Source organism: Trichechus manatus, unplaced genomic scaffold (genome assembly GCF_000243295.1).
Source record: "Trichechus manatus latirostris isolate Lorelei unplaced genomic scaffold, TriManLat1.0 scaffold00080, whole genome shotgun sequence".
Lineage (NCBI taxonomy): Eukaryota > Metazoa > Chordata > Mammalia > Sirenia > Trichechidae > Trichechus > Trichechus manatus.
Genome location: NW_004444016.1, coordinates 10,335,462 through 10,363,210, shown reverse-complemented (window position 1 = coordinate 10,363,210; position 27,749 = coordinate 10,335,462). Strand labels below are relative to the sequence as shown.

At 41.9% G+C, this 27,749-nt stretch overlaps 1 protein-coding gene across 5 annotated transcripts in view; it reads right to left on the bottom strand.

Annotated features, from left to right (window-relative positions):
- Positions 1-27,749, bottom strand: part of ARHGAP26 (Rho GTPase activating protein 26) — a 550,033-nt gene that overhangs the window by 364,747 nt on the left and 157,537 nt on the right. For all 5 annotated transcript variants that reach the window (XM_004381135.1, XM_023735643.1, XM_023735640.1 and 2 more), the window contains exons 6-10: positions 25,124-25,234; positions 15,723-15,827; positions 14,119-14,248; positions 12,804-12,904; positions 4,869-4,963 (exon numbers count right to left, since the gene is read on the bottom strand). In XM_004381135.1, coding sequence (XP_004381192.1) covers positions 4,869-4,963; positions 12,804-12,904; positions 14,119-14,248; positions 15,723-15,827; positions 25,124-25,234 — 542 coding nt within the window. The remainder of the gene's footprint in view (positions 1-4,868; positions 4,964-12,803; positions 12,905-14,118; positions 14,249-15,722; positions 15,828-25,123; positions 25,235-27,749) is intronic.

Below are 27,749 nucleotides of genomic sequence, written 5' to 3'. Positions count from 1 at the left end.
TAAATGGTGCTACTGCTCTGACTTCTCTGAATCATGCTAGTCTCCCCAGATAAATAGAAAATGAGTATCACCTTGAAAGCAAGAGCAATTTTTCTGTCTGGGATTGAAGAAATAAGCAAGAGTCTCTACTAACTTTAACTTTTTGATGCTGGAAACAATAAAACTTTTTTGAAGGAAACTCCAAAGGAAGACTGTGGAGGACTGAGGTGTACAGGGGAAAAAAAACACACTTATTGAGCACCTACTATGTGCTGTGTGCCTAAGACCATCTGCGTTGCCTCTTTTACTCGTGAGTCACGTGAGGACTCCCCCAAGGTCACGGGGTGGCAGATGTAAGAACAGGAGCAACGTCACGGCTTTTCCCATCAGTTTATTTATGATGCCAAGTGCAAATGATTATAGTGAGAAGAGCTCTTCCCAGATCTCACAGCCTGCAAGTTGAACACTCAGTGGGCTCATCCTTGGAAAACGTTTCTCAAAGATAATAAGTTTTGAGGCAGGGAGGTGCCCTGGGAATGAGCGCCTATGAATCTCAGTTCAAATCCCACCTCAGCCTTAGTTATCTCATCCCTCTAAACTGCAGATCCTTACCAGGAACATGGGGAGGCCTCGCTGGGTTGTTGGGAGGCTTGCATGAGATAATGCACAGAAAGCATTCATCTTGTAGAAAGTGCTCTGCCACTGCTAGTTCCCTCACCCCTAAAACAGTGGGGTGGTCTTGTTGTTTTCCTAAAGTAATCTGCATCAGAGACTGGAAGTCACTTTTCCTACTAGCCATATTCTTCTCAAGGAGCCCTGGCAGCACGATGGTTAAGCGTTCGGCTGCTAACCAAAAGGTCAGTGGTTCAAACCCACCAGCCACTCTGTGGGAGAAAAGACCCACAAAGATTACAACCTAGGAAACCCTATGGGGCAGTTCTACTCTGTCCTATAGGCTCGTTATGATTTGGAATCGACTCAACGGCAACAGGTTTGGTTTTATATTCTTCTCCATCTGGGTATTAGCTCCTTAGTAAAGCAGGCTGAGTTTTTGTTTTTGTTTTGTTACTGTTGCTCATTGTTAGTTGTTTTTAATAAGGAAAACATCAGTGGTTAAGCACTCGGCTGCTAACCAAAAGGTTGGCAGTTCAAACCCATCAGCTGCTCTGCGGGAGAAAGATGTGGCAGTCTGCTTCCATAAAGATTTGCAGCCTTGGAAACTCTATGGGGCAGTTCTATTCTGTCCTCTGAATCAGAATTGACTTGATGGCAGTTTTTTTTTTTTAAATGATAAAATTGTATTGTGATATGCCTGGTGTTCGGTGCATCAATCAAGTAGTAAGAACAAAGGGCAACTGAAGAGCTTGTTTTAAAGCTGGATTTCATTTGAGGTGACAAAAAGTTTTAGAAATAGATATTGGTGACGGCTGCACAATATGTGAATGTAATTAATGTCACTGATTTGTACAGTTAAATATGGTTAAAATGGCAATTTTTTGGTTATATGTACTCTACCACAATAAAGTTTAAAAAAAAAAAAAAAGGTGATTTCAAGGTCTTACTCCCACAAAGTTACGGATGCTGTAAGTCTGGGGCAGGAACCAGGAATCCGTAGTTCTAACAAGCACCTCAGTGGAAGCTGGGTGCAAGTGGTTCTCACCACACTAAGAGAGACACCATATTTACCTCCTGGAATATCGCCTTCCTAAAGGCTGCTGCCTCTGTTCCAAAATAACATGAAATATCAGCACTAAGTCTAAAGGGTAAGTGTTCAACCTTAACAATCCATAACACCTCATATTCTACATCACACAAATCACACTTTAGCATGTAATTGGATCTTGATAAAGTAAAACGATAACACCAGTTGCCATTAAGTTGATTCCAACTCATGGCGACCCCATGTGTGTCAGAGTAGAACTGTGCTCCATAGGGTTTTCAATGTTGACTTTTTGGAAGTAGATCACCAGGGCTTTCTTCCGAGGTGTCTCAGGGACTGGAACCTCCAACCTTTTGTTAGCAGCTGAGCACGTTAACCGTTCGTGCCACCCAAGGATTCAAAACTGTAACAGCCACTCCATCAATGTTTATATATTCTAAAGTTAACATACTTGGGGAGTATTTTGAAGCCTTACACTGTTAAGTATAACCATTCCCTCTTTTACTTCCACATTTTGTCAGTGCAAAACTTGCATTTTTGACCCCTGCCTATCTTACCGGGCAGGAAGAGCTGAGAAATCTGTGGGAAGGCATGGCTGAAGGGGCAGGAGAACATCTAGCAGCTCTCATTTCCTTGCTAGTGGGCACTGATGAAAAAGCAAATGTAGGAGTCTCCAAAAGAAAGGGATTCTGAGCAGAGTTCTCAGGGAAGCTGCCACTGAGCACATGGAAATGCTTTTCCTTCCTCTCCTAGATATGTGATGAAATACAGAAATACACTGGTGTCAAAAAAGATGAAGGAGAAGAAAAATACTGCCAGACTGTAACCTCATCTTTGAGCCCAAAGATGATTACCTATACAGGAAAGTGAGAGAAGATGTTTCACAGAACTGTCCACTCACCTCCTGCTTATTAAGAAGAGATTCAGCAGCCTCACTGACACATCAATGAAACCCCTCCCTGTCATGCCGAGGGAACCAAAGGCAGAAACTGAGTGGAAATAGACTTTACAAACCCACTCGGTATGTTGAATGTGGCACACTTGCTCTCACCTTGTAACTGGGGCACGAGAAGCTTTTGAGGATGTAATAAAGGCAAAGGTGCTAGGAAGTGTTGGCAAGGGTGGAAAAGAGAGGGAGGCGCCATGGTGAGTTTCAACTGCCTGAAAATAAACTCTCTGCAACGCTTAGGAAAACTTCTGAAGAAGAAAACATAGAAAATAATTCTGCTTCCGAAAACATCTCCAAGCTTGTTTTCGATCTGATGGAGAGCTATATCAAGAGGCATGCCCACTTCCAAATAGTCATGCAAACAGGCGATCATCTTCAGGAACTGTACATTTGAGCAGCATCAAACATCTGGTTCTGCTGCCAAACAAACCCATCTCCTGAATCTCCTTCACGGATGCCAGCAATATGAATTCCCTTAAGTTCTATGCTTAAGATGCCAAACATGCTTAAAACATCCTGCTTTATGATTTCTTTAAAACCAAGAATAATCTATTTAGATTTGAGGAAGCCTATTTGCAACTCCCCTTTGCTACAACAATTCATTCTACCTCCTGATGTTACCCTTTCTCCTTTATCTTTTCCTCTCACATCCCTCAATATGATGAGGTGTAGGGTACTGTCTTTTCTTTACAAATTATATATACTTTTCTGCATTTAGAGTCTAAACTCATGATGTATCGAGTCTGATGGACATATAAAAAAAAACCAAACCCGTTGCCATCCAGTCAATTCCAACTCATAGCACCCCTATAGGACAGAGTATAACTGCCCCATTGGGTTTCCAAGGAGCGGCTGGTGGATTTGAACTGCTGACTTTTTGGTTAGCAGCCAAGCTCTTAACCACTGTGCTCCGATGGACATATAGCAAAAGCTAATGAACAACAAATAATAACAGCTAATAACTGTGGAGCACTTATTATGTGCCATTTGTCAAGTATTTTACATGCATTTATCTCTTTGAATCCTTACCAACAATTCAAGAAAATAGGTACAATCACCATCTTCATTTTTCAGATGAGGAAATCAAGGCTCTGAGACATTAAGTAACATGCTCAAAGTCACATGGCTACTAAGCGGCTAAGTCAAAAGTTGGATCCAGGTTGCCTGACTTGAGAGCCAAAGGTGTGACAACTGAAGTTAGCTGCCATGAGCTTGTGATTTAAGCTCAAAGGGGCATGCTGTCTCTATGGGAGCTCTTGGACCCTCCAGCAGCCACACTGCAGAGCAGACACCATGCCACAAGACAGCATTCCAAACCCGTCAACATACTGAGAAACACAGCCCAGGTGGCACTCAGTCTCAGAATTTTCTAGAGCTGGGAAACATGGCCACAGATAAACTTCCCAGATAGGGTAGAAGTACTGGTCTAACAAAAGGGTGTGGCTTTTTTTTTTTTTTTTAATAAAAAGGAGAGATTAAATAGCATTATACGAGAATCATGCTGAGATTGAAGTATCTTGGTGCTAGTCTTGAACAGGCAGCCCAAATAAGCGTAACACGTGTATTTCATTCAAAGAATTAGCCTGTTGCCAAGTAAAGTGTCTTAAAGAATTGGAACGCTGTCAAACTAGCTTAACACCATGAAATGGTACAACTTAATGAGAGACTCTACAAATCTTGAGGAACACAACACACAGCTCTCTCCAAAGATTGTGATTTCACAGGTGGTTTGGTCTCCTTCCCTGGCTGCTTGCGCACACGCGCGCACGCGCACACACACACACACACACAAAAACACACACACACACACAAACACACTGGTAGGTGAAACACTGTAACTAAAAGCTGACTTGTTTAATTGAGTAAAATGTGTTCCACCCTTCCCTCTACCCAATTCCTTTAGAATAATTTAACTATTTTTTTTTTTTAAGTATAGAAATCCAAATAGATGACAATTGCCAAAGAGCCAATTGAAAAAAAAAAATCTACTCAATCTCCTGGAGACATAACATCCATTCTTGAAAAAGGAAGCCGTCATACTAAAATGAAACAAAAACGGTGGTTCAATGTTGAACCTAAGAGATTGGGGAGGGAGGGTGCCTGTACCAATCCTTGCAAATCAGCAACTGGCTTGAGGTTTTTCCAAACTGGATATAGGTGGGGGAATGGAGAAGGAAGGGAGAGAAGGAATAAAACACAGAAAAGATTTGGAATTGGAAAAAGTAAGAAATCTGAATTCAGTAATATTCTTTCCTGAGAAAAAGTATGACAGCTACTCACCTGTCTACTGCTTCTACGTCAAAGCAAAACCTCTTCTCTATAGAGTCTGTTTTCCGCCTTGTGCAGGATTTGAGGGTGACTGATTCGTCTTCTCCCTATTGAACACACAGACCATAAAGATGAAGCCAGAGTGTGGGCTCTGCTTCTCTCCAGGAGAAACATGACACATAAATAGGAGTGATCATTTCATTTCCTCAAACCTGAGTGTTCACAACATGTGAGACAGAAGGCTGATCATAAACCTTCTCAGCAAGAGGCTCATTCAACTAAAATTTGTAAACCATGTTGTACTTAGAGCCAAACACCTTTAATACAGGCAGATCATGATGGCACAGCATTAACATAGTAGCTAAATTCTTGTCTATATTGTTTCTAAAAAGTTTTAATTTGTAGGTTTGATAAGAGTTGAACAAGATGACCTTGAAATCTTCTCCCAACTCTGAGCTTCTGTGATCTTGATTCAGTCCTCACTTCTTCAGGAAAGCCCTTCTGGAACAGGTGAAATACTTCCATGACCTGTTCACATAGCACCATGTACCTCTCCCTCTTAACACTGATCATCATAGCTGAAATCTTCCATTGATGTAGGTGATAATTCAAGTAACGTCTCTCTCCCCGTTAGACTGTAAGCTCCCTGAGGGCAGAGACTGTGTCTGTTTTTGCTCAGTATTGTGTTCCCAGAACCTAACCATGCCCTGAAACAAAGCAGGTATTCCACAAATATGCTTCAACAGCTTGATTAAGGTATAATTAATGTACAATAAACTGTACGTGTTTAAAGTGTACAATTTGATGTTCTGACCCATGAAAACCAACACCACTATCAAGCTAATGAATATTTCTATGCTCTCCCACAATTTTCCTCATGCCCCTTTGTAATCTATCACTCCTCCCACTCCATCCCCAGGCAACCAATGAATCTGCTTTCTGTCATTACAGATTAATTTGCATTTTCTAGAATTTTATATAAATTGAATCACACAGTATGTACTCTTTTTTGTCTGGCTTCTTTCACTCACTTTAATTGTTCTGCGATTCATCCATGTTACTGTACCTAGAGTTTGCTTCTTTTTATTGATGAGTTGTACTGCATTGTACAAATATACCAGTTTTATCACATAGCACTAATTTACTGGTTTCTGACTCTCACTCCTTCTCTTTCGGTCACTTAGGAATTTGTTAGGGTTTCTGTTTCTCCTGCCTCTGCCAATCTTTTTTCTAAACTAGGAAGGAAATTAGCAAACTTGCCCAGTGTGTTGAAATAATAAGAAATGTGACTGCATAAGGTAAAACTTAAAAACTCACTAATATCAGGATCACACACAAAACACAGAAGACCCAGGAAAAGACAGTTTATTTTCACAAGTCTTACCTCTATTGTCTTTGATTTAAGAGCTAAGATTATAACTCAGACTAAGAACTCCTCTTGCTCCAATGTGCAAAATGTATGAGTGTAAACACCCAGACATAAGGGATTTTGGCCATGCTGATGTCTAACTGTATTTCTGACTTAATGGCTATGGACCAACTGCCACTTTGAAAGCTGACTTGAGTTGTTCCCAAGAAATGGAAGGAAAGGAGGATCTATAAATGACTATCAAATATAAGCAGAAAAAAAAGAAGATTCTGTTCCAAGGATGACCATACTATATCAAGAAAAATCTATAAAGATGATCTGTTCAACTACTGATGGTTTAAAAAAGATAATCAGAGACAAGACAAACAGGAACCCTAACAAATTCCTAAGTGACAGAGAAAAAGAAATCAGGACAGAAACCTCTGTCTCTAGACAATAAATTAATGCTACGTAGGAAAAATTAGAGTGAAAATAGAGAGCTTCGGTTAAGAAAAGATGATGGAAAGAGGGAGGATGCAGAAGTTTATGGGTATCAAATACTGTATCACACAACTCTCAGAGTCACTGAACTTCCCCTTTGCTGAGTTTCTTTATTTAGAAGGAGGTTCTCTCACCATCAGAGGGCTGCCCTACATAACGGGATGACCGATGGTGAGACCTGAGAGAGATCCACAAAGTTGTATGAAGGCTGTGCTCACTCTCTGAAGCTTCCACTTCTTCACCTAATTTAAAATCTGGTTGTTGGTCAAACCTCACAGAGGTTGGAGTCCCTCGGTGGTACAAACTGTTAACGCACTTGGCTGCTAAGTCAAAAGTTGGAGGTTCAAACCCATCCAGAGGCTCCTAGGCAGAAAGGCCTGGCAATCTACTTACTTTGAAAAATCAGCCATTGAAAACCCTATGGAGCACAATTCTACTCTGACACACACAGGGTCACCATAAGTTAAAATCAACTCCACAGCAATTGGTTTAATCAGTCTTAGCCTAGTCACCAAAATGTCCCCTTTCCAAAGTCATTGGGGCCTTGCCACTTCTTCCTCAAGAAGTGGTATACAAGAGGTAGGACACCTAAAAGTTTAACAGCATGTATTCTGCAGCCAGATCACCTGGGCTCAAGTCCTGGCTCCTTTATGTACTAGCTGCATCAGCTTGGGCAAGTTATTTAACTTTTCTGTGCCTCAGTAGCCAAATCAATAAAACAAGGAAAATAAGACAGTCACCTTGTAAGGTTGATCTGAGGATTAAATGAGTTCATACTTAGAAGTGCTAATGGGAGACACTGGTACACAGTAACTGCACGATATATACCTTAGCTATTTATTATTATTATCATTATTATATTACAATAGAGCCAAGTATTATTCCTCAAAACTCTCCATTGGCCCCTCTTCATCAGACATTTTGAGATCCTCATTATCAGCCAGTTCCAAGCTCTGCCCAGGTCTTACTGGCAACTCTGAAGCTTCAGGGGACACCCCACCCCAGCTACAGAAATCTTGTTACAATCATCTACAGAACTCTCTACTCTCGCCTCTTGAGTCTTAGCAGGCTACCAATACTACTAGTGGGAACCATGTTCCTTCTGTCCTATGAGCCCATATTTTCTGTACTCCATTAATCCTGTTCCTCACAACTCATCCCTATAAAGACCAATCTTCTTGTCCTTTCCCAGGGCCATAGAGCAGCTCCTAACCTGGTACTGCCTCCTCCTGGGTGGGTGACTTTGGGAAGGTTCCCAGCCTTCCCTGGACCTCAGTGTATAAAATGAGGATTAAACAAAGCCTGTCTCAGGTCAGTGGTTTCTAAGTGTTAAGGACTGGGGGAAGGAGGAAAGAAGGAAGAGGATGGGTGTGAGGGGATCTTTGTGGTAATGGAACAGTTCTGTATCTTGTTTGGGGGGGTGGTTTCACAAATCTACACATGAGATAAAACTGCACAGAACTATACAAACATATATACATACATAAACACACACAGATGCACACCAACAAACGAGTGCATGTAAAACTGGTGAAATCGGAATAAGGCCTATGGACTGTACCAACGTCAATTTCCTGGTTTTGATATTATGCTACAGTTATGTAAGATGTAAGATGTACTGTTCTTGCAACTTCCTATGAATTCATAATTGTTTCAAAATAAAAAGTTAAATAAATAAAGCCTGTCTCACAAAGTCATTACAGGGAATAAATGTTGAATTATTACAGAGTAAATGGTGCATCAGAATCAGCATTACCATCTCCCTTTTCGTGGTTCTAAGTTCCTCTAACATTCTCTTCTCTTCACAGCCTCCCAGAAACCCTCAGATAGTCCCTAACAAGTACTTCAGCTGTCAGCATCACATCTTCCTGGCCCTATTTTAAGATTTTTATTAGAAATCAACTTAATAGGGACCACAAACAACCTGCTTCTAACTAGAAATCCTCCTTTTACCCACACCTCAACACTCAGCTTCTGGGAGAGAGAATACATTTCCTCCACAGACTGCAAGTCCTCCTTCCCACCACACACACATACGTTCTTAGCTGTGCTCCCCAGAGGACGTACAGGGCACTGGTTAAGACCGTGAGCTCTGAGGCAAGATCAACCTGGGTGTGAATCCCAGCTTCACAAATAGTATCTGTGAGACTGTGAGCTAATTATTTAACCCTCCATGCCTCAGTTTCCTCATCTATAAAGTGGCGATTATTGTTGTTGTTTCTGTTGTTGTTAATACCTATAATCATGTAATAATAAAGTTTTGTAAGAATTAAACAAGATAGTGCAACATTGTGAAGAATGTAACCAATGTCAAGGAATAAGCTGTATAAAAATTGTTAAATGGGAAACTAATTTGCTATGTAAACCAAAAACCAAAACCAAACCCACTGTCGTCAAGTCAATTCCAACTCATAGCAATGCTACAGGACAGAATAGAACTGCCCCATAGGGTTTCCAAGGAGCAGCTGGAACCTTTTGGTTAGCAGCTGAGCTCTTAACCACTATTATGTAAACTTTCACCTAAAACACAATAAAATATTTTTTAAAAAATAAGATGGTACATGTAAAAATGCTTAGCATAGTGCCTAGCATGTAGTACATGTTCAATAAATATTAGCTACTATTATAATACACTATCCATATGTGAGCTTGTCTTATTACGGTGGCTTGTGTGTTGCCGTGATGCTAGAAGCTATGCCCCTGGTATTTTAAATACCAGCAGGATCGCCCATGGTGAACAGGTTTCAGCAGAGCTTCCAGACTAAGATGGACTAGGAAGAAAGGTCTGGAGACATACTTCCAAAAATTAGCCAGTGAAAACCTTAAGAATCACAACAGAACACTGTTGGACTCGCTTGCTTTGGACACATCATCAGGAGGGATCAATCACTAGTGCAGGACATCATGTTTGGTGAGGCAGAGGGCCAACGAGGGTGGGGGATACCGTTGGCTGGATTGGCACAATAGCCCCAAAGATGGACTTGAACATGCTGGCGATGATGAAGATGATACAAGATTGGGCAATTTTTCATTCTGTTGTACATAAGGTCAGAGTCAACTCAACGGCATCGATCTAACTAGCTAGTCAGCTAGTTAGCATTTAATAATAAAAATCATGTTGTTGTAAATTATCATCAAGGGAATTCCAACTTATGATGACCCCATGCGTATGGGTGGTGAAAATGATCTGCCTAAGAGATGTGAAAAGGGCTTAATACAAATTTTAAATTTATATATCAAAATAAACATTAAAAAGGCAAAAACAAACAAAACACAGGCAGTTCAAAAAGAATCAAAATAACAGAGAACTCACATCCTGGAAACAATTTATGTGTCTTTCATTATTATATGTGAGCCTTGATGGCGTAGTGGTTAAGTGCTTGGCTGCTAAACAAAAGATCGGCAGTTTGAACCCACCAGCCGCTCTGCAGGAGAAAGATGTGACAGTCTGTTTCCGTAAAGATTATAGCCTTGGAAACCATATGGGGCAGTTCTACTCTGTCCTATACAGTAGCTATGAGTTGGGATCAACTCCACCGACAGTAACAGTTGCGGTTTTTCGGTTTTTATAGTTGTTACACATCCATAGACCTTTTCCGAGTAGCTTCTCTGGCCCTCACCAGGCACCTGGCCTAAGGAAAGAAGGCAGAGGACAGGTAGCAGCCAACGTAGTGATGGCTGGGCCTCTTCTAGGTGTATACTAGTAGCAAGTACCTTGGCTGCCAGTCATCACATTATCCTGGCCCTATTTCTGTATTTATCTGGAAACAGGCTTAGAAATAATTCAGAGGGAGGCGTGCAGGCATCCTCAAGGACCACAAAAAACTTACTTAAAACCAGTGCTCTTTTTAGATTCTCCAAAAACACAAAGCTGTGAACTAATCTCTTCAGTAACTATGAGAGACCAGTGTTCTGACCATGGGCCCAGGAAGCTGATAAGGAGCTAGATGTTTCATGACTTAATGATTTTTCCAGTGTTGAACATGGAGTTTGAGTCCAGGTTTTCATTGTTACAAACAATGCCAGAGCGTAAGGGAAAGGAGATAAAACTCAGGGCTCACCCAAAATGGAGAATATAATAGGAGATCCCCTAGATAAAACCAGGACCCAAAAGGTTGACACAGAGAAATACTGAAAAATATGTAACTCTCAGCATGCAGACAGGGACAACAATAAAACTAGCCTATCTAGATTCTTCCAGATTTTTAACTACAAGCTGGTCCCTAATGCAGGTCTAAACTGTGCAGTCCAAAAATGTTTCAAATAAATAATTTGACTTCAAGTTACTGGCAGAAGCAAATACAAATCCTCATTAGAGAAACTCAACTTCAACACAGGTCTCAAAGAATTCCCACTGAAAATGTTCAAAGAAATATGAGCACATTTTTATACAAGGAAACAACGTGCCATGAGGGAAAATCAACAGATAGCAGAAAAGTGCTTCAGATACTGGAATAATCAGACACAGAATATAAAATTAATACACTTATTAAGCTTAAAGAAATGAATTAAAAATTACAAATATAAACAAGGAAAACAGATTTTAAAAGAGAACATCTGCACATACAAATATTAAAATTTAAATTAAAAATGCAAGAGTTTATCAATTTATCAATCGGAATTTATCATAAAAATTATTCAAACTAAAGATAAAAACAAAGAAATTTTCCACAGTGTAGTCCAGAGATTCAAACAGATGCAAGATAAAAAAGAGAGCTTGTAAGGTATGGAAGATACAGCAAGAAGATCTGAAACGTTTAATCAGAGTTCCAGAAGGAGATAATAAAAAGAATGGGAGGAGGCAACATTCAAAGTGAATAATTTCCCAACAGTCAAATACAGGAAGAACAAAATTTCAAAAACACAATAGATTGGGAAAAAAAAAAAAAAATCCACATCTAGGCTCCTCATGGTGAAATGCAATACATTAAAGAAAAAAATAAGATATAAAGAGCAGCCAAAGAGAAAAGATAGATCATCTATAAAGGAAATCACTCAGACTGCAGTGAGAGCACTCAAAGGAAGACTGACTGGCCGGAAGTGAGAGACAACAGCTTTGTGGAAAAGGAAATGCTGGAGGATTGTAAGCAGCATCCCAACAGCAACGATACCAGGAATCCTGACGTAGATTATTTATTCCAAACATGGCCACAAAAATATCTTCCATCCCACATGCTCTTCATCCAGTGTGACTTTGAAATTCCTCCCATTGAGAGGTAGGGTCTATGTCCTCTCCTACTGAAACTGAGTGGGCTTTTGTGACTGTTTCAACCAACAGGTAAGACAACAGTAACACTATGCGACTTCTGAAACTAGGTCATTAAAAGGTAACACAACATCTGCTTTAGTTGCTGGAATACTCACTCTTGAACCCATTAGCTGTCCTGAGGCCAGCATGCTGTGAGGAAGCCCAAACTAGCTCACACACAGAGATCACATGGAAAGGCCCTGAGACTACCCAGAGAAAGAGAGAAAGAACGAAGAAAAGGAGAGAGAGAGAGAGAAAGAAGAGCAGGGAGAAGCTGAGAGAGCTATGCCTGGCCAGCCTTCAGTTGCTTCAGACCCTCACTGTTCCAGCTCTAGCCACTATCTGACTGGAATCAGATGAGGGACACCGAGACCAACCCACCCATCCAAATGCTTGCTGAATTCGTGATCCACAGTAACTGTGAGAAATAATAAAATGATCGGTGTTGTTTTAAGTTGCTGTGTTTTGGGGTGATTTGTTACACAGCAATAGAAATGTGGAACATCTACACTGCCAACTGGCAGTTCTCCGTGCAAGCGAGAGCAACACGAATCAGTTTCACAGGATGAGGTCATGCAAGAATTTTTAACATCTAAGCACATTCAACACACTTAATATTGTATGTATATGAAATACAATAATTTTTCTTAATTGCAGTTCCTAATATAACTTAGAGCTAAGAAAAATCATCTGTTTTTCGTTATTCTTTACAGTACTATGCCTCCTGGAACTACTGCCAAAAAATTTTTTAAATTACAGTGAAAAATTGGAGGTGTTACTTTATACATGCTTTATTATTGGTATATGTTAGCCAGGCAAAGTAAGCATGAAATTTTTAAAATGTACTCACCCCCTTCCCTCCTGACTTTTGGTCAAATGGTACCATGGTGATTTGTTTGGAATCCCGTTGGTAGGTACAGTAGTGCTTCACCCAAGAAGTTCCAAAGTGACCTGAAAGGTAATATGTCCCATAAAATATCTATACATGCCCACTGTATGCTGCATATCATTAACTGCAGAAACACATAACCCATAACCCATAATGCTTACCTACCCTTACATTGCTTCTTGGCACAATACATTCTCCACACTAGCTAGAACAGAACAGACAGATCTGATCCCACAGGCTGGAAATGGAACCAACCCAGGGCTCCCCCCGCGGGACCAAGGAAGACTGTTTCCCACTCGTGCTACATCCAATGACTTTTAAAATATAAGGGAAGTAGAGGTTCCCTGGGGACGTTAATTCACATTCCCTTCATCAATCTCCATTTATAGTTTCCTCTCTTTTCTCTGACAGGAGTAAGATGATTGTGTAGAGAACACAGAAAGGCTCCTCAAAGTGCTTTCCCCAGTCCCATATGAGGCAATGACATCACACTTCCCACACAGCTGCTCTCTGTGACTCTGCTTACAGACATACCAGGGTTCTGACCTACTTCCAAGCCCCTAATTCCTCCTTTAGCAGAACTAAACAAGATCTGAAAAACAGACGAGGAAAACTCAAGAGACACAGAGATGCAGGATGCGAGTGACCGCAGAGGCCCAAGTGTAATCTAAGGAGCAGCTTCTCAAGGGTATCCTTCAGGAAAGAGTCATACAGTCAAGTTCTTTAAAAGTCTCTTATTTTACCAGGTGCTTGTTCAATTACTTTACTTTGAACAACAAAGTACTATTAAAGGAAGGAGGTATTATCTTATCAGCCTGCAAGGGCCACAATCAATACTCAATGAATTCCAGGTTCCCAAGGGAATTCCCGGTGACAAAGAAAATAGAACGTATCATTTAGAGGTAGACGAGACCCTGGGGACATCATCTTTCCCTTTGGAAAGTGAACTATAAAATTACTTGCATTCATCCAGACATATATTTGCAGAGCAATGTTTAGCAGCAAACAGTTAACGCACTCAGCTGCTAACCAAAAGCTTGGAGGTTCAAGGAGTCTTCTTAAGAAAGGCCTGGCGATCTACTTCTGAAAAAAATCAGTCATTGAAACCCTATGGAGCACAGTTCTAGTCTGACACACATGGGGCCACCGTGAGTTGGAACTGACTTGACAGCAACTGGTTTTTTACTATAGACCAGGCAGTTTCCAAACATATGCTCCACCTTCGGAACAAAAGGCACGAGTGCATCCCAAGCTGTTGACAGTCAAAAGCACTTACGTTTCTCCTGAACATAGAGGTACCCTTCCATGGTGTAGGGACTGATGGTCTTATGCTCAAGGGGATTCTCCTTCATCTTCTTCATCAGTGATTCCACTTCTGACCTGGTGCCTTCAAAGCGATTTCTTGTCTGGGATAAAAGAAAATTTATTCAAATCAAGAAATGAAATCTCTGCCCCCATCTCTAACAATTCAGTCATCAACTTAATAGAATCCTTCGATCTGAAACCAGATAAGGGACATTCAGTCATCTAGGAATTAGGCAAATATTCACTCACTCTAAGCACATTTTGGCCTTAAAGTCCTATGCCAGAATGACTCTCAAACTTTAGTGACCATCAAAATCACCTGGGGAACTCTGAAAAAATGCAAATGCCCAGGCCTAACCCCTAGAGGTCAATTTAGTACCTCGGGACCCAGAAACTTGAATTTTAAACAGGCATCCCAGGTGATGGGATTCTGCAGGCCCATGGGGCCTGTAGCGGATGCTGTGGTACACTCAGACCCCCGCTTCAGGACTGGGTAATCATTTCTCCAGCTGCCAGGAGGCAGCCTGCACCCAATGACTAGTGGAGGTTAGGGGCAAAAGGGGGAGGGGTCAAAGCTGGGCCCTCTTGCTTTAATTCAGGACTACTTGGAAGGATCATCCCATCTTCAGAGCTCCCCACTGGATTGACTGAGACTTCTGCTGCAGCTGCATTCCAGTTCAATTTCCTCTGCTTGCCTCACTCTCTCACAGCTGTTTTTGTCCACACTACACCTCAGTAACCTACTTCACGGCAAACCTTCATTTCCAAGTTTGCTTTCTGAAGAACTCAGCCTAAGGTGAAGCTATACTTCGTGAAACTTTTTCCAAAACTTCCTATCTTCCTGTCCTCTAAGACAACATAGAGAGCTGTGTAAAGGAAAAGTTCCATGCTTCTATGCAGTACAGCCCACATGGATATATCTGGGTGTATTTTCTACACAGGGTCATCTAGAGACAAAGAAAATATAAAGATCTAACACGGCATAATCACACATGGAAAAAGCAAGCTCAAGCCCCAGTAACTGCTAACCAAGGAGCCAGAAGGAGGATTCTGTGCACCTAAAGGGCCTGCTGTTAAAAAAATTAGGGAAGGAGAATGGGAGTAAACCGCACTGACTGGGATAGCCTGTCAATCTTACTAAAAGTTGAACAAGAGCACATCCTTTGAGCCAGAGGCCAAGGTGTGTGACCTCACGCCCAGCCCAGAGGGCACACTCCAAGAACTAATGTGGCCAGGCAGCTAGATGCACAGAAGGGAGGCTGGGCTGGGGTGGGGTAGGATTTCTACTGCCAAAGGAAATCCTGACTCTTGGGTTAAATCTTTAAAACATAATCAGCAACAGCAATTCCGAGAACACAAATACTGCTTTGAAATAATGGAGAAGAGGGTGATGGTCTGATCTGAGACCATCAAGCACCCTGGAAATACCTGCTCCCGGGCTGCCCTTGGAACCCAAGCAAGATCTGCCCTCCTCACCTGCATTCCAATCAAGATAAGTAGTCTCTATGGCAATCAGACCCATATTTTGTTTTTTTCCTTCCCTCAACCAGGAAGCCTGGCCCTTTGCCCACTCACATTCTGTATACTAATGGTCAACTGTGTCTTGAAGTCGCTGAAATCCTTGGCCAGTTCATAACCATGATGATAGAAAGTGAAAAGTCCTTGCAAGAATGCCAGTAGCTGTAACAAAGGAAGAAGGGCAGAGGTCACATAAAACAAACAAACAAACAAAAAAAAACAATTGCATGGAGTCGATTCTGACTCATAGTGACCCTACAGGACAGAGCAGAACTGCCCCATAGGGTTTCCAAGGAGCAGCTGGTGGATTCAAACTGCCAACCATTTGGTTAGCAGCCAAGCCATTAACCACTGTGCTACCAGGGCTCTGAGGTCACACACTAGGTTAAACAAAGATATTAAGTAGCTAGCTGTATCTGAGTTTCCAGCACTGCTTCAAAAGTCTAGTACAAAAGTAATAATAATGGCTCACATTTACTGAGCATTTCTTGTGTATCAGGCACTGGCACTGTGCCTGCGCATGCCCTGTCTCACTGATACTTGCAACAACCTATAAGATAAATACTACCGTGATTCCCATTGTAATGAGGAAGCCGACTCAGACAGGTTAAGTTAACTTGCCCAAGAACACACAGTAAATGGCAGCTAGGATTTGAAACCAGGTCTCTTTGGAACCAATATTCATACTCTTATCCTTCAAGCCTGAACACCTCCTCAAGAAAATCATAAATTGAAGACCTCGGCTCCACCTCAGTATCCTTCAAGTGCATTTATAATATTAGGTCATGTCATGGATTGAACTGTGTCCCCAAAAAATATGTGTATCGATTTGGCTAGGCCATGATTCCCAGTATTGTGTGACTGTCCACCGTTTTGTCTTCTGATGTGATTTTCCTATGTGTTGTAAATCCTATCACTATGATGTTAATAAGATGGATTAGCGGTAGTTATGTTGATAAGATCTACAAGATTAAATTGTGTCTTAAGACAATCTCTTCAGAGATATAAAAGAGAAAATCGAGCAGAGAGACGGGGGACCTCATACTACCAAGAAAGCAGCACCAGGAGCAGAGCACATCCTTTGGACCCAGGGTTTCTGCACGGAGAAGTTCCTAGTCCAGGGGAAGATGGACGACAAGGACCTTCCTCCAGAGCCGACAGAGAGAGAAAGCCTTCCTCTAGAGCTGGCGCACTGAATTCGGACTTCTAGCCTACTAGACTGTGAGAGAATAAACTCCTCTTTGTTAAAGCCATCCACTTGTAGTATTTCTGTCATAGCAGCTCTAGATGACTAAGACAGGTCATCATGCAGAAAGGTGTGGTTATATTGATAACCAACAAGGACGGGAGAGAAGGAAGATGGTGTGTACCGAGTCTGTAGTCTAACAGGCAGAGTAAGATCAAAGAAAATCATCCAGATTACACTTAAGCCATCCTACTAAAGTATATTTCTGTGCTCTCCTTAAACTATTCAAAAGTAAACATTATGAATTTCTTTATTAGAATATTCCCATGTTTCCACATTTTCAGTTAAGATGTTTTCCCTAAATGCTAATTTAAATCCCTTCTGCCTAAAAGGTTTAAGCCCATTCATTGTTTTAGTCTTGTCTTTAGTGAATAGTGAAAACATTTGTTCACCACAATTCTCACAGCATGCCTTCACATACTTAAAAACTATTAACTGTCCCCACCGTGAGTCCCTGCCAACCTTCACTTCGCCAAGCTAAATAAAATCCTCGTAGATCCTGTATCCAAACCTCACTATTGTTATACTTTCCTATCCACTTTCCAAGTTCTACACATCTTGCCCCAATTTCAAATCTCAACCTGAAGAAGGTATTATAATAAAAATCTGAACAAGGTTTAGAAGGACCAGTATGTCAGCTCTGTCACAGTTCTATCACACTCTGGGGATCATCCCTGTTCTAACTTCAACTTCTCACTGCCGATTCACATTTTCTCAGTAGTCCACTCTGACCTCCCTGATCTGTCTCTACCACGTTACACCAGACACATTTGCTTTACCTTGTGTTGTTGCAATTAGTTTTTCATTTCCTAAATGAATGTACCTTTTCTTACTGAACATAATCCCACTTATTTTGACCTAACTCTCCTTATCTGAGAGGCAGCTCTAATAATGGCAATGGGAGAACTCTTCCCACACACCTACTCTCCTACTTTGCTTTGTGGGAAGAACAGTAAGTAAATCCAAAGAATGGGTTACTCTACCTGAGCTCAGAGGACAGGCCTGTCTTTGGCATAAGCGAAGTGCCCAGCCCAGTTGATCAAAGAGCTCTGTACTGGGAAGTCAGATAAAACCCAGATTGTAACAATATGGTTCCTTGACTTCCCTCTGCTATTTCCCCGTTATCTATCTCTCTAGATACTCATGGGAGGTGAGGGAGCAGGCACTGCTGGGTCCTCTAGCTATAAAAACTTCTAGCGGCACCATATATAAATCCCTCATATAAATCAATGGCATGGAGTCACCAAAGATGAATAATAAACTCTTTTCTTCAAAGATGACCAAAGCCTCTTAAAATAAAATACAATTTTAATATAAATTATTAGTTTGTATTAATTTATTATTAATAATATAAATTATCAATATATTAATTTATTATTATTAATGTATTCATTTTTTAATAAAAAATACTTTTTTGAGAGGAAGGCACATATCTCCTTCTAGATGGTTCCAGTAATAGAGGAAAAGGGGCTCTTATGCCAAAGCTGGCCCCAGTATTCACAACAAAAACTGTTCTTTCCTTCCTCCTATCTCGTCCCTCCCTGCTGTACTTGAACGTTGTGCCCCCATCACTTTTTCAAGGCACTGAGCCATCACTTACTCAAGAATAATGCAAAAGATAAGCAGCGAACTCTAAGGTCATTCCTCTGATTAACTCTGATTTATCTTTTGCTTAAAACAGCCCGTCTCTTGCTCAAAGCAATTAGATATTCTCAAACAGCTCACTAAAATGCCACCCAGGTATACACCCAAGAGCTCCAAAGCAGAAAGTTACTAATATGTATAAGTTACTAATACGTACTTGGGTTTTCAGGTCCTTTGGTATCATGCCTCAATTGTCCATTTTTCTGTAGGAAATGATTCCTCAGATATTGTTATCTTTGACCCACTTCTTCCTTCCTGATCCTCTCACACATCTTTTCTCCTGTCCTCCACCTCCTTACATTCCCCTCCCATACACTGTGAGAACCTCTGAACCTATTACCAGGTGGCAAGTGGAAGTCCACTCCTCAGGGGGCAGGATGAGGCCCACAGAAGGACTCCAGAGATGGCAGGAACTGTCTGCTTCGAAGAAATGCTTCTACTCAAACACAAAGAGGAAGCGCTTGCCTTGGCCCCACCTGGTTATCAGATAAGAGGTCAGCATATCCACGGAGGCCCCTCCCTGAACAGTCCCTGCTTACAGCACGAAAAAGGAAATACCAAAGAAAGGCCTTCTCCATCTCCCTTTGCCTTCTTCCCTGTCCTTGTCTTCTTCAGAGAATAACTGTAAGCAAAACCTGCTCCTACTTCCTAGCTGACAACATAGATAGAAGATATTTAAAAAAAAAGAAGAAGAAGCAAAAATGTAACTGCTCAGTTTAGCACTGACTGCATCATTCTGAACTACCTGATAAATTTTGGCTATTTCCGTTCATAGACAGAGCTACCAAGAATCATTCATTCACTCAACAAACAGAAGGGTGGCCAGTAGAGTGAAGAAGAGCTAAATTCAGTCAGAGCTAGGTTAGGTAAGTCACATAACTCTCAATCAGTTCCTCATCTTTTAGATAGATAACTAGTATCGAGTTGACTCCAACTCATGGCGACTCAAAGTACAACAAATTGAAACGTGGCCCAGTCTTTATCCTCACAATCGCTGGCATGTTCAAGTCCATCATTGCAGCTACTGTGCCAAACCATCTCACTGAGGGTGTCCCTCATCCTCACTGGCCCTCTACTTCACCAAACATGAGGTCGCCCTCCAGGGATTGATCCCTCCTGATAACATGTCCAAAGCAAGCCAGCCAGCCAATGTTCTGTTGTGATCCACAAGGTTTTCATTGGCTAATTTCCATAAATAGATCTCCAGGCCTTTCTTCCTAGCCCATCTTATTCTGAAAGCTCCACTGAAACCTGTCCATCATGAGTGACCCTGCTGCTATTTGAAATACTGGTGGAATAGCTTCCAGCATCAGAGCAACAAGCAAACCACCACAGTACGACAAACTGACAGATGGTGGTGGTCCTCATCTTCAGCAGTGGGATAATAATGGTACCTATTACCACATGGGGCTCTGGTAAAGATTAATTGAGATCATCTATGTAATGGGCTTTGCATGGGGCATCGGCAGGAGCTTTCAGCAGGAGAGAGGTATCATCAGACTGATGTGTTAGAAGTTACACCGTGGCCAGACTAGAGAAGGAGGCCCATGACAGGATGCAACAGACCAAAGGGAAAGAATGAAGAGCTGCAATGAGGAGAAGCGGCTGGCAAGGAAAGAAAGGCACAACACCAGGAAATATTCAGGAGCTGAAATTCAAAGGATGTGCTGCTGATAAACATGGAGACAAGTTCTCTGTAGAACAAATTAACCTTCAATTATGAACACTCAGAGAACAGAGGGAACATGGCTTCACCTTCAAGTAGTCAGTATGTCATTATCTGCAATCCAAATCTCAAGAACATTTGGTACCTCGACAAGAAAATAAAGACTTTCAGGGCAAAAAGAAGATTTAGATCCCAGAAGTCTGATATTCCTTCCTTGAAACACTGAGATTTTTGTTTCTTTTTCTGAAAGTCCATAATATTCTAGTACTTGAAGTTACTTTCTAAGAAACAAATGAACATGGTCAATGTATATGGAGATTCCTTGAATGGCTGGAAGACCGCCTTGACTGCAACCAACTCAAACTATGGATACCCATACCCAGGTACCCCAGTCATTTAATTCAATAGATTTCATGCTGGTTTTCTTTCTACCTATAAGCAATCATATGCTATGCTTCATAGAAGTCAGGAGCCAGACCATCCTGCTCTGCTGTTTACTAGATGTGACCTTGGACAAGTAAATAAATTATGTTTCCTCATCTGAAAACAGAGATAACAACAGTACCTACCCTCAGAGCTGTTAAAAGAATAACATAGTGCAGGTAAAGCACTCAGAACATGACACAGTTTTAGGTAATACTACCAATTTTTTTTTCATGGTCTTCCTTTGTACAATCTAGGCCAGAGGCTGAAACTTTAATGTGCATTAAAATCACCTGGACAGCTTACTAAAATACAGATTACCAGACTCCACACCAGAATTTCAGGTCAGGGTGGAGCCTAAGAATGTGTATTTCTAACACTTTTGAGAACCACTGATCTAGTGGGTAGCTTTTTCATCGCACGAATCTCCTCTTCCTACAAAAAGCTCCTAAAGCCACTGACACACCTATAAACTGGTGTGTTCAGAAACAAGAACTACAGTGGAAAAGTAAAGGTTAAACATTTAAATCCTACATCCAGACTCTCGACAGACTCATTTTAATTTCACTTTGGGCAAGTCCCTAACACTTTCTATTTGTCCCAACATGGGAAGAGAAATCTTTTTCATTAGTTCTCCAGGTGCTTCACCATGCAGCCTGAGAAACACCTACAAACCACAGTAGTTTTCTACACCTTAAGTCCCTCTAGTACTTTTATATCATCCATCCTGTCCAACCTGGCAGTGAATTGCTTGCTACCTCCACTAGATCTCTCCTATACGCATCCTGCTTCCCCAATGAGGCTGTGAGCTTCTCAGACACAGCAGCTGGGTCTTTGGCATTTTCTACGGTATTCAATAAGTAAATCCCTTTAGGTTTACCAAGATTATTCAAATTAAGTGAAGTCACTGGGTGTGCAAACAGTTAATGCTCAACAACTAACCGAAAGGTTAGCAGTTCAAAACCATCCAGAGGCACTTCAGAAGAAAGGCCTGGCATATGGTAACATGTTTCCAAAAGGTCACAGCCTTGAAAACCATATGGAGCACAGTTCTACTCTGCAACACAAGGGGTCACCTGAGTTGGAACAGTCTCAGCAGCAACTGTTTTTGGGTTTTGGTTTATTTATATTTAAACAGGCAGGACCTGTTAATATTGACATTTGACTCCTTTGCTCAAATGAGGAGACCCAGGGTAGCTGAAGCTAATATATTCCTCTACCTCAGAATAAAAAATAATTGATAACGTTTTATTGGGTGCTAACCAGGTTAGCACTGTTCTAAGCACCTTATATGAAAAAACTCAGTTAATGGTCATAACATCTTTTTAAGTTGGTGGTATTATTATCCCTATTTTGCAGATGAGGAAACTGAGGCTTAGAGAAATAAATAACTTGCCCAAGAAAGACAAGTAAATGGCAAAGCTGGGATTTAAATCCAGGTAGTCTTATTCTAGAGCCCTTAACCATGATGTTATACTGCCTCTCAAAGAGAAAACTCCCAAAACACTGAAATACTACAACAAAATGCCAGGAAATGGAAGAATATATCCTTGCCATTTCTTTAAAAAACAATGGATGAAGGGAGAAAGGCAGGGAAGAAGGAGGAAAGCCTAGCCAGATCAGTAGAGCCCGGATCAGCTAAACCCCACAGATATATGAGAAATAAATGTTTATCGTTGTATGCCAGTGAGGTTTTGTGGTTATTTATTACTCAGCAAAAACAAACAGACACAATACCCATTTCCATCAGGATATCTACTGAGAGACCAAATGAACAACAACATAACTGTCTCAGTTATCTAGTGCTGCTCTAACAGAAAATACCATGAGTGGATGGCTTTAACAAAGAGAAGTTTAATCTCTCACAGTCCAGTAGGCTACAAGTCCAAATTCAGGGCATCAGCTCCAGGGGAAGGCTCTCTCTCTCTCTCTCTGTTGGCTCTGGAGGAAGGTCCTTGTGATGCATCAGTCTTTCCGTGGTCTGGGAGCATCTCAGCGCAGGAACCTCAGATCCAAAGGACACGCTCTGCTCCCGGCACTGTCTTCCTGGTGGTGTGAGGTTCCCACGTGTCTCTGCTCGCTTCTCTCTTTTATATCTCAAGAGACTGCATTAAGACACTATCTCATCTTGTTAACCTCATCAGTATAACCTCATGACAGTGATAGAATTTACAACACAGAAGGAGATCACATATAACATCATTATAGTAAGTTTACAATGCATAAGGAAAGCACATCAGATTACACAATCACACAGTACTGTGAATCATGACCCAGCCAAGTTGACAGATATTTTTTGGGGGCACAATTCAATCCATGACACTCCACCCTTTGGCCCCAAAAAATTCATGTATTTGCAACACGCAAAATATACTCATCTCATCATATCACAGCAAAAGTCTTAACTCCAAGTCCAAATTCCAAAAATTTCTCTTGATCTGTGAAATCTAGAGTACAAGTTATCTGCTTCCAAAGGCACAATGGCAGAACAGGCACAAGCTAGACATTTCCATTACAAATGGGAGAAACTGGAGGAGAAGAAGGGATAATAGTCACCAAGCAAGTCAGCAGAACACATTACATTAGTCCTCAAGGCTTTGAAAATTATCTTCTGTTCTCTGAGACAACTTACACAATAGCCCTGCCCTCCAGACTCTAGGTGTTAGCCACAGTCTCCAGATTCTGAGTGGAGGCCCTTCAGCCCTGGGCTTCAGCTCCACCTTCCAGGCCCAGTGGGGCAGCAACTCTGTTCCCTTGGCTTTAGGTGCACCATTCTCCTAGTCTATCGGAGTGACAACTCCATCCTTAGAAGCACCAGAGGCCATGGCTCCACCCTTTGAAACCCTGAGGTCATGGCCATACCTTTTGAGACTGAGGCAGCTCTGCTTCTTGTGTTCCTTGCCTCTTCAGCTTCTGTTTCCTGTGGCCTCTTGGCCCTTGGGCCTCACACCCACATCTGCCCTGCTGGGGCAAGTGTTCCAAAGCTCAGCAGCTCCACCAATAAGTGCCTGGAGGCACCCCACTCTGCCAGTAAACTTCAGCCAGAAGGCACTCAGCTCTCTTACTCCGTGGGTTGGCAAACCTTGCTCCACCGATAAGTGCCCAGAGGCACCCCACTCCGCAAGGAAGCCTCCTGTGCACAGGCACTCAGCTGTCTCGCTCTGTGGGTCCGCTCCAGTGCTGTGTGGTGCTGGTCTCCTGGTTCTGCTGCTGCCGGTTCTCTGCCACTTCCACTTCTCTGCTGCCACTTCTCTGCTGCTGCAGGTTCTCTGCTGCTGCTGGTCCTCTGCCACTGCCGCTTCTCTATCCATTCACAGTTTCAAAACCACTTCCACATTTTAAGTATCTGTTAGAGCAGCACCCCACTCCCAGTACCAAATTCTGTCTTAGTCATCTAGTGCTGCTCTAACAGAAATACCACAAGTGGATGACTTCAACAAAGAGAAGTTTATTCTCTCACAGTCTAGTAGGCTACAACTCCAAATTCAGGGCATCAGCTCCAGGAAAAGGCTTTCTCTCTCTGTCCGCTCTAGAGAAATGTCCTTGTGATGCATCAGTCTTCCCTTGGTCTGGGAGCATCTCCACATAGGAACCTCATACCACCAAGAAAGCAGTGCCAGGAGCAAAGCATGTCCTTTGGACCTGAGGTTCTGCTCCCATAAAGATTACAATCTAGAAAACCCTAGGGGGCAGTTCTACTCTGTCCTATAAGGACGCTATGAGTTGAAATCAACTCAACAGTACCCAACAACAACAATGAACTCTTCCTGCTGATTCTGAACACAATGCCATGGTGGGGTAGGCCACCACCACCTCTGGAAGAACTAACAACAATGCTGGTGTGGCCTAAACTAGAGTCAAGACTTTCCCTACACTGCAACTTTCATTCCACTGGGACACTCTGACCATGCCCAAATCCCCTCATGGACCATTCAGCAGAATCTCCATGCCGCTCTGGTTACAAAAAACCCAGAGTGAGAAATCATCTTACATAGCATCTTTTAAAGACATAAATGAGGGGATGAGGGCCTTTGAATCCAGGCAGAAAAAAGAGAAAGATATCATTTATATTGCTTTCTCTTGGGTTACTACATTTGGACTATCCGAGAGAGGAAGGAAGGAAGGGCGAGAGGGAGGAGGAAAGTTATGGTGAAAACTCCTTCCCTCTGGACTCCTCTTTCCATTACTTCCACCTGGAAACCAAACAGCACAACACCAGATAGCCAGGGGACGAACCATTCCAGCCAGTGGAAAAGGTACTGCTCAATGCTCCATCTTCACTGCTGTTGTACAGGAATGCCCACTGAGAGGAATCCAGGGTCAGCAGACTGACAAAGCGCTATTAGCAGTATGCAAGGGATCAAGGTTGATGAACCTCTTCGTTAACAATCTAGAGCAATTTGTAATCTACCAGGTAGTTGGAATGGGGGGTGGGGAAGAAAGTATGGATCCATCATCAAACCCTGAGCATCTACTTACAGGCTCTACAAACTCAAACATCTTTCTCTCTTGGACTTCCTGCACCTTGAAGACATACTCCAGGGACACTTCATAGAAATGTTGTCGGACCAGGTCCACTTGGCTGTCTGCCTACAAACAAGATGAAATTTAAGAGAAAATCAAGTCTGTACCAAAGGTGAACATTCAGCAAGCAGGCCAGAACATCTCTGGAGGTTATTTTAAAAAACAATTCAAATAGCCAGCATGAAAAAGAAATAAGAATAATGTAAAAGGTTAGCTGAGCACTAACTCTGTGCCAGGCATCATGCTCATAAACCAAACCAAACCAGTTGTCATCTAGTCGATTCCAACTCATGGTGATCCCATGTGTTTCAGAGTACAACTGTACTCCATAGGATTTTCATGGCTGTGACCTTTTGGAAGCAAATTACCAGGTCTTTCTTCTGAGGCTCCTCTGGGTAGGTTTGAACCTCCAAGCTTTCAGTTAGTAGTTGAGAGCTTAACCGTTTATGTCACCCAGGGACTTCATTACCATCCCCATAGCTCTACATATATTAAGTTATTTGATCCTCATTAAAGGAAATGATTCAGTGGCAACTTTTTTTTTCCTTTGGCACCAGTTTAAAAACCTATAAAGAAGATATTATCTTTACTTTATAGAAGAAAAATTAATCCAGCTAACAGTAAGGAACCTGACTGAGGTTACGGGTCTAATACATGGCAGAGCTGGGATTTCCGTCCTGGTCTGTCTGCCTCTAAGACCTCTGATCATCGTTAAACCACTAGGCTGTACCACCTCCCAGCCCATGGGGCAGACCCAAGTTCCATAGAAGACAGATGTTTAAAGAGTAAAAGAAAACCAGGAGGGCCATCCCCATTCCTTCCTTCCTAGTGAGCAAAATGAGCTGTTAGAGGGCAGGGAACTGAATCTGATCAACCTGTTTCTCATGATATTCAGAAAAGGACATTGCTCAGATAAGTCCCAAATACTTTCTTTGTGGTAAAGATAAACCACCAGTTTATACCAAGCAGAGTAATTACATTGTTCCCTTTGAGCCTTGCCTATCCCTCTGTGCAAGCAAGTGCATTTAGACATCTGTGTGTTTCTGAGCAAGGCCTACATGTGGGTACCCATTTAAACCACTGTTCCAGGATCTAGAACCCAGGAGGTAAATGAGTGTGTGTGGGTAGCAAGAGCTTCTGCTGGTAAGTAACTACCTCAGCTATCACTATAAAGCTCTCAACCTTTCCATAGTGTCAACTCATTCATTCCAAGCAAATAATTACGCTGAAAGCACGTTTTTATGACAGAAAACACTGAATATATTTTTTTCCATAGAAATGAATATCCTGTGAGGAAACAAAATATCCTGCTAAGGAAACAAACCACTTTGTTTTCCTTAGAAATGAAGGAGCCAGAGAACTTTCTGGAACGCACTTTACTAAGGCAAAGCCCCAAAAGGAATATTTCATTCAGTGTTCCTTTGTCAAGATTCCTGCAGAAGAATCTTGGGATAGCCTTTTACTTCCATTATAACAAATAAAGTCCCTAGGTGACACAAACAGTCTGCGCTCAACTGTTAACCTAAAGGTTGGTAGTTCAAACTCACCCAGTGGCACCTCAGAAGAAAGGCCTGGTGATCTGCTTCCATTAAGATTACAGCAAGAAAACCTTATGGAGCAGTTCTATTCTGTAACACATGGGGCCACCATGAGTTGGAATTGACTCAATAGCAACTAACAACAACCCTGACATCTTAAGAACTTGGCAAATCATTCATTCAACCATCATGAGCAAAAAAGAAACTTCCTTCATGGAGCTTACAGAACAGTGAAAAAAAGCAGACATTAATTAAATAATTGCATAAACAGTAGAAAATTACAAATTCTGATGAAGTACAGGGTCTATCATGCAGGCCGAAAGAGTTCATTGAAGTCTCCCAGGCTAGCAACTTCCTCCCAGGACAACTTACATATTTATACATAGAAGCTAGTCTGCTAAGTAACCACTGAATAACACCAAAACTGAAGGGCTAAGAGCAGGGTTTCAGAAAGATCTCAACCCCATTCCCAGGCCTGGCTACTCACACAACTGCGCTGACATAGCTTCCACCTGGGCTCCTGACAGCCAAGTCACGCACTCCTTCAGCCTTTACTTTCTTTGTAGTGTAAATCCAAGCCCCTTACACCGATGGGTGCATTTACTCCCATGACCACCTCACACACACCTAATACCTCCTGCCTGCCTGGGCCTGCCAACTGAGACTGCAGATGAAAAAAGGGGTCATTCTAAAAATAGGCTAAGTGCCTCCCCCAGTGAGGCAGGGAGGAAGGAGCCTCAATAAAATACCTGTGAGAACATCGGAGCAGAGTTCAGCATGAATAAGAGAGCGAAGCCAAGCAAACACCTGGGTTCCTGTTTCAAGTGTACCATTTACTAGCTGATGAGCCACTTATCCTCTCTGTGTCTCTTTTCCACATCTGTAGGACAGATAATAATATCTGCCCTTGCTTATGAGGAGAGCTATTTCACAGAGGAAATTAGGTAAAGGATGTCCACAACTGGAAAACAGCAAAGTGTTCTGTGCGTGTTGGTTATATTACCACCGGGCACTTCAGAGCAGATGGGCTTCAAGCCCTGCTC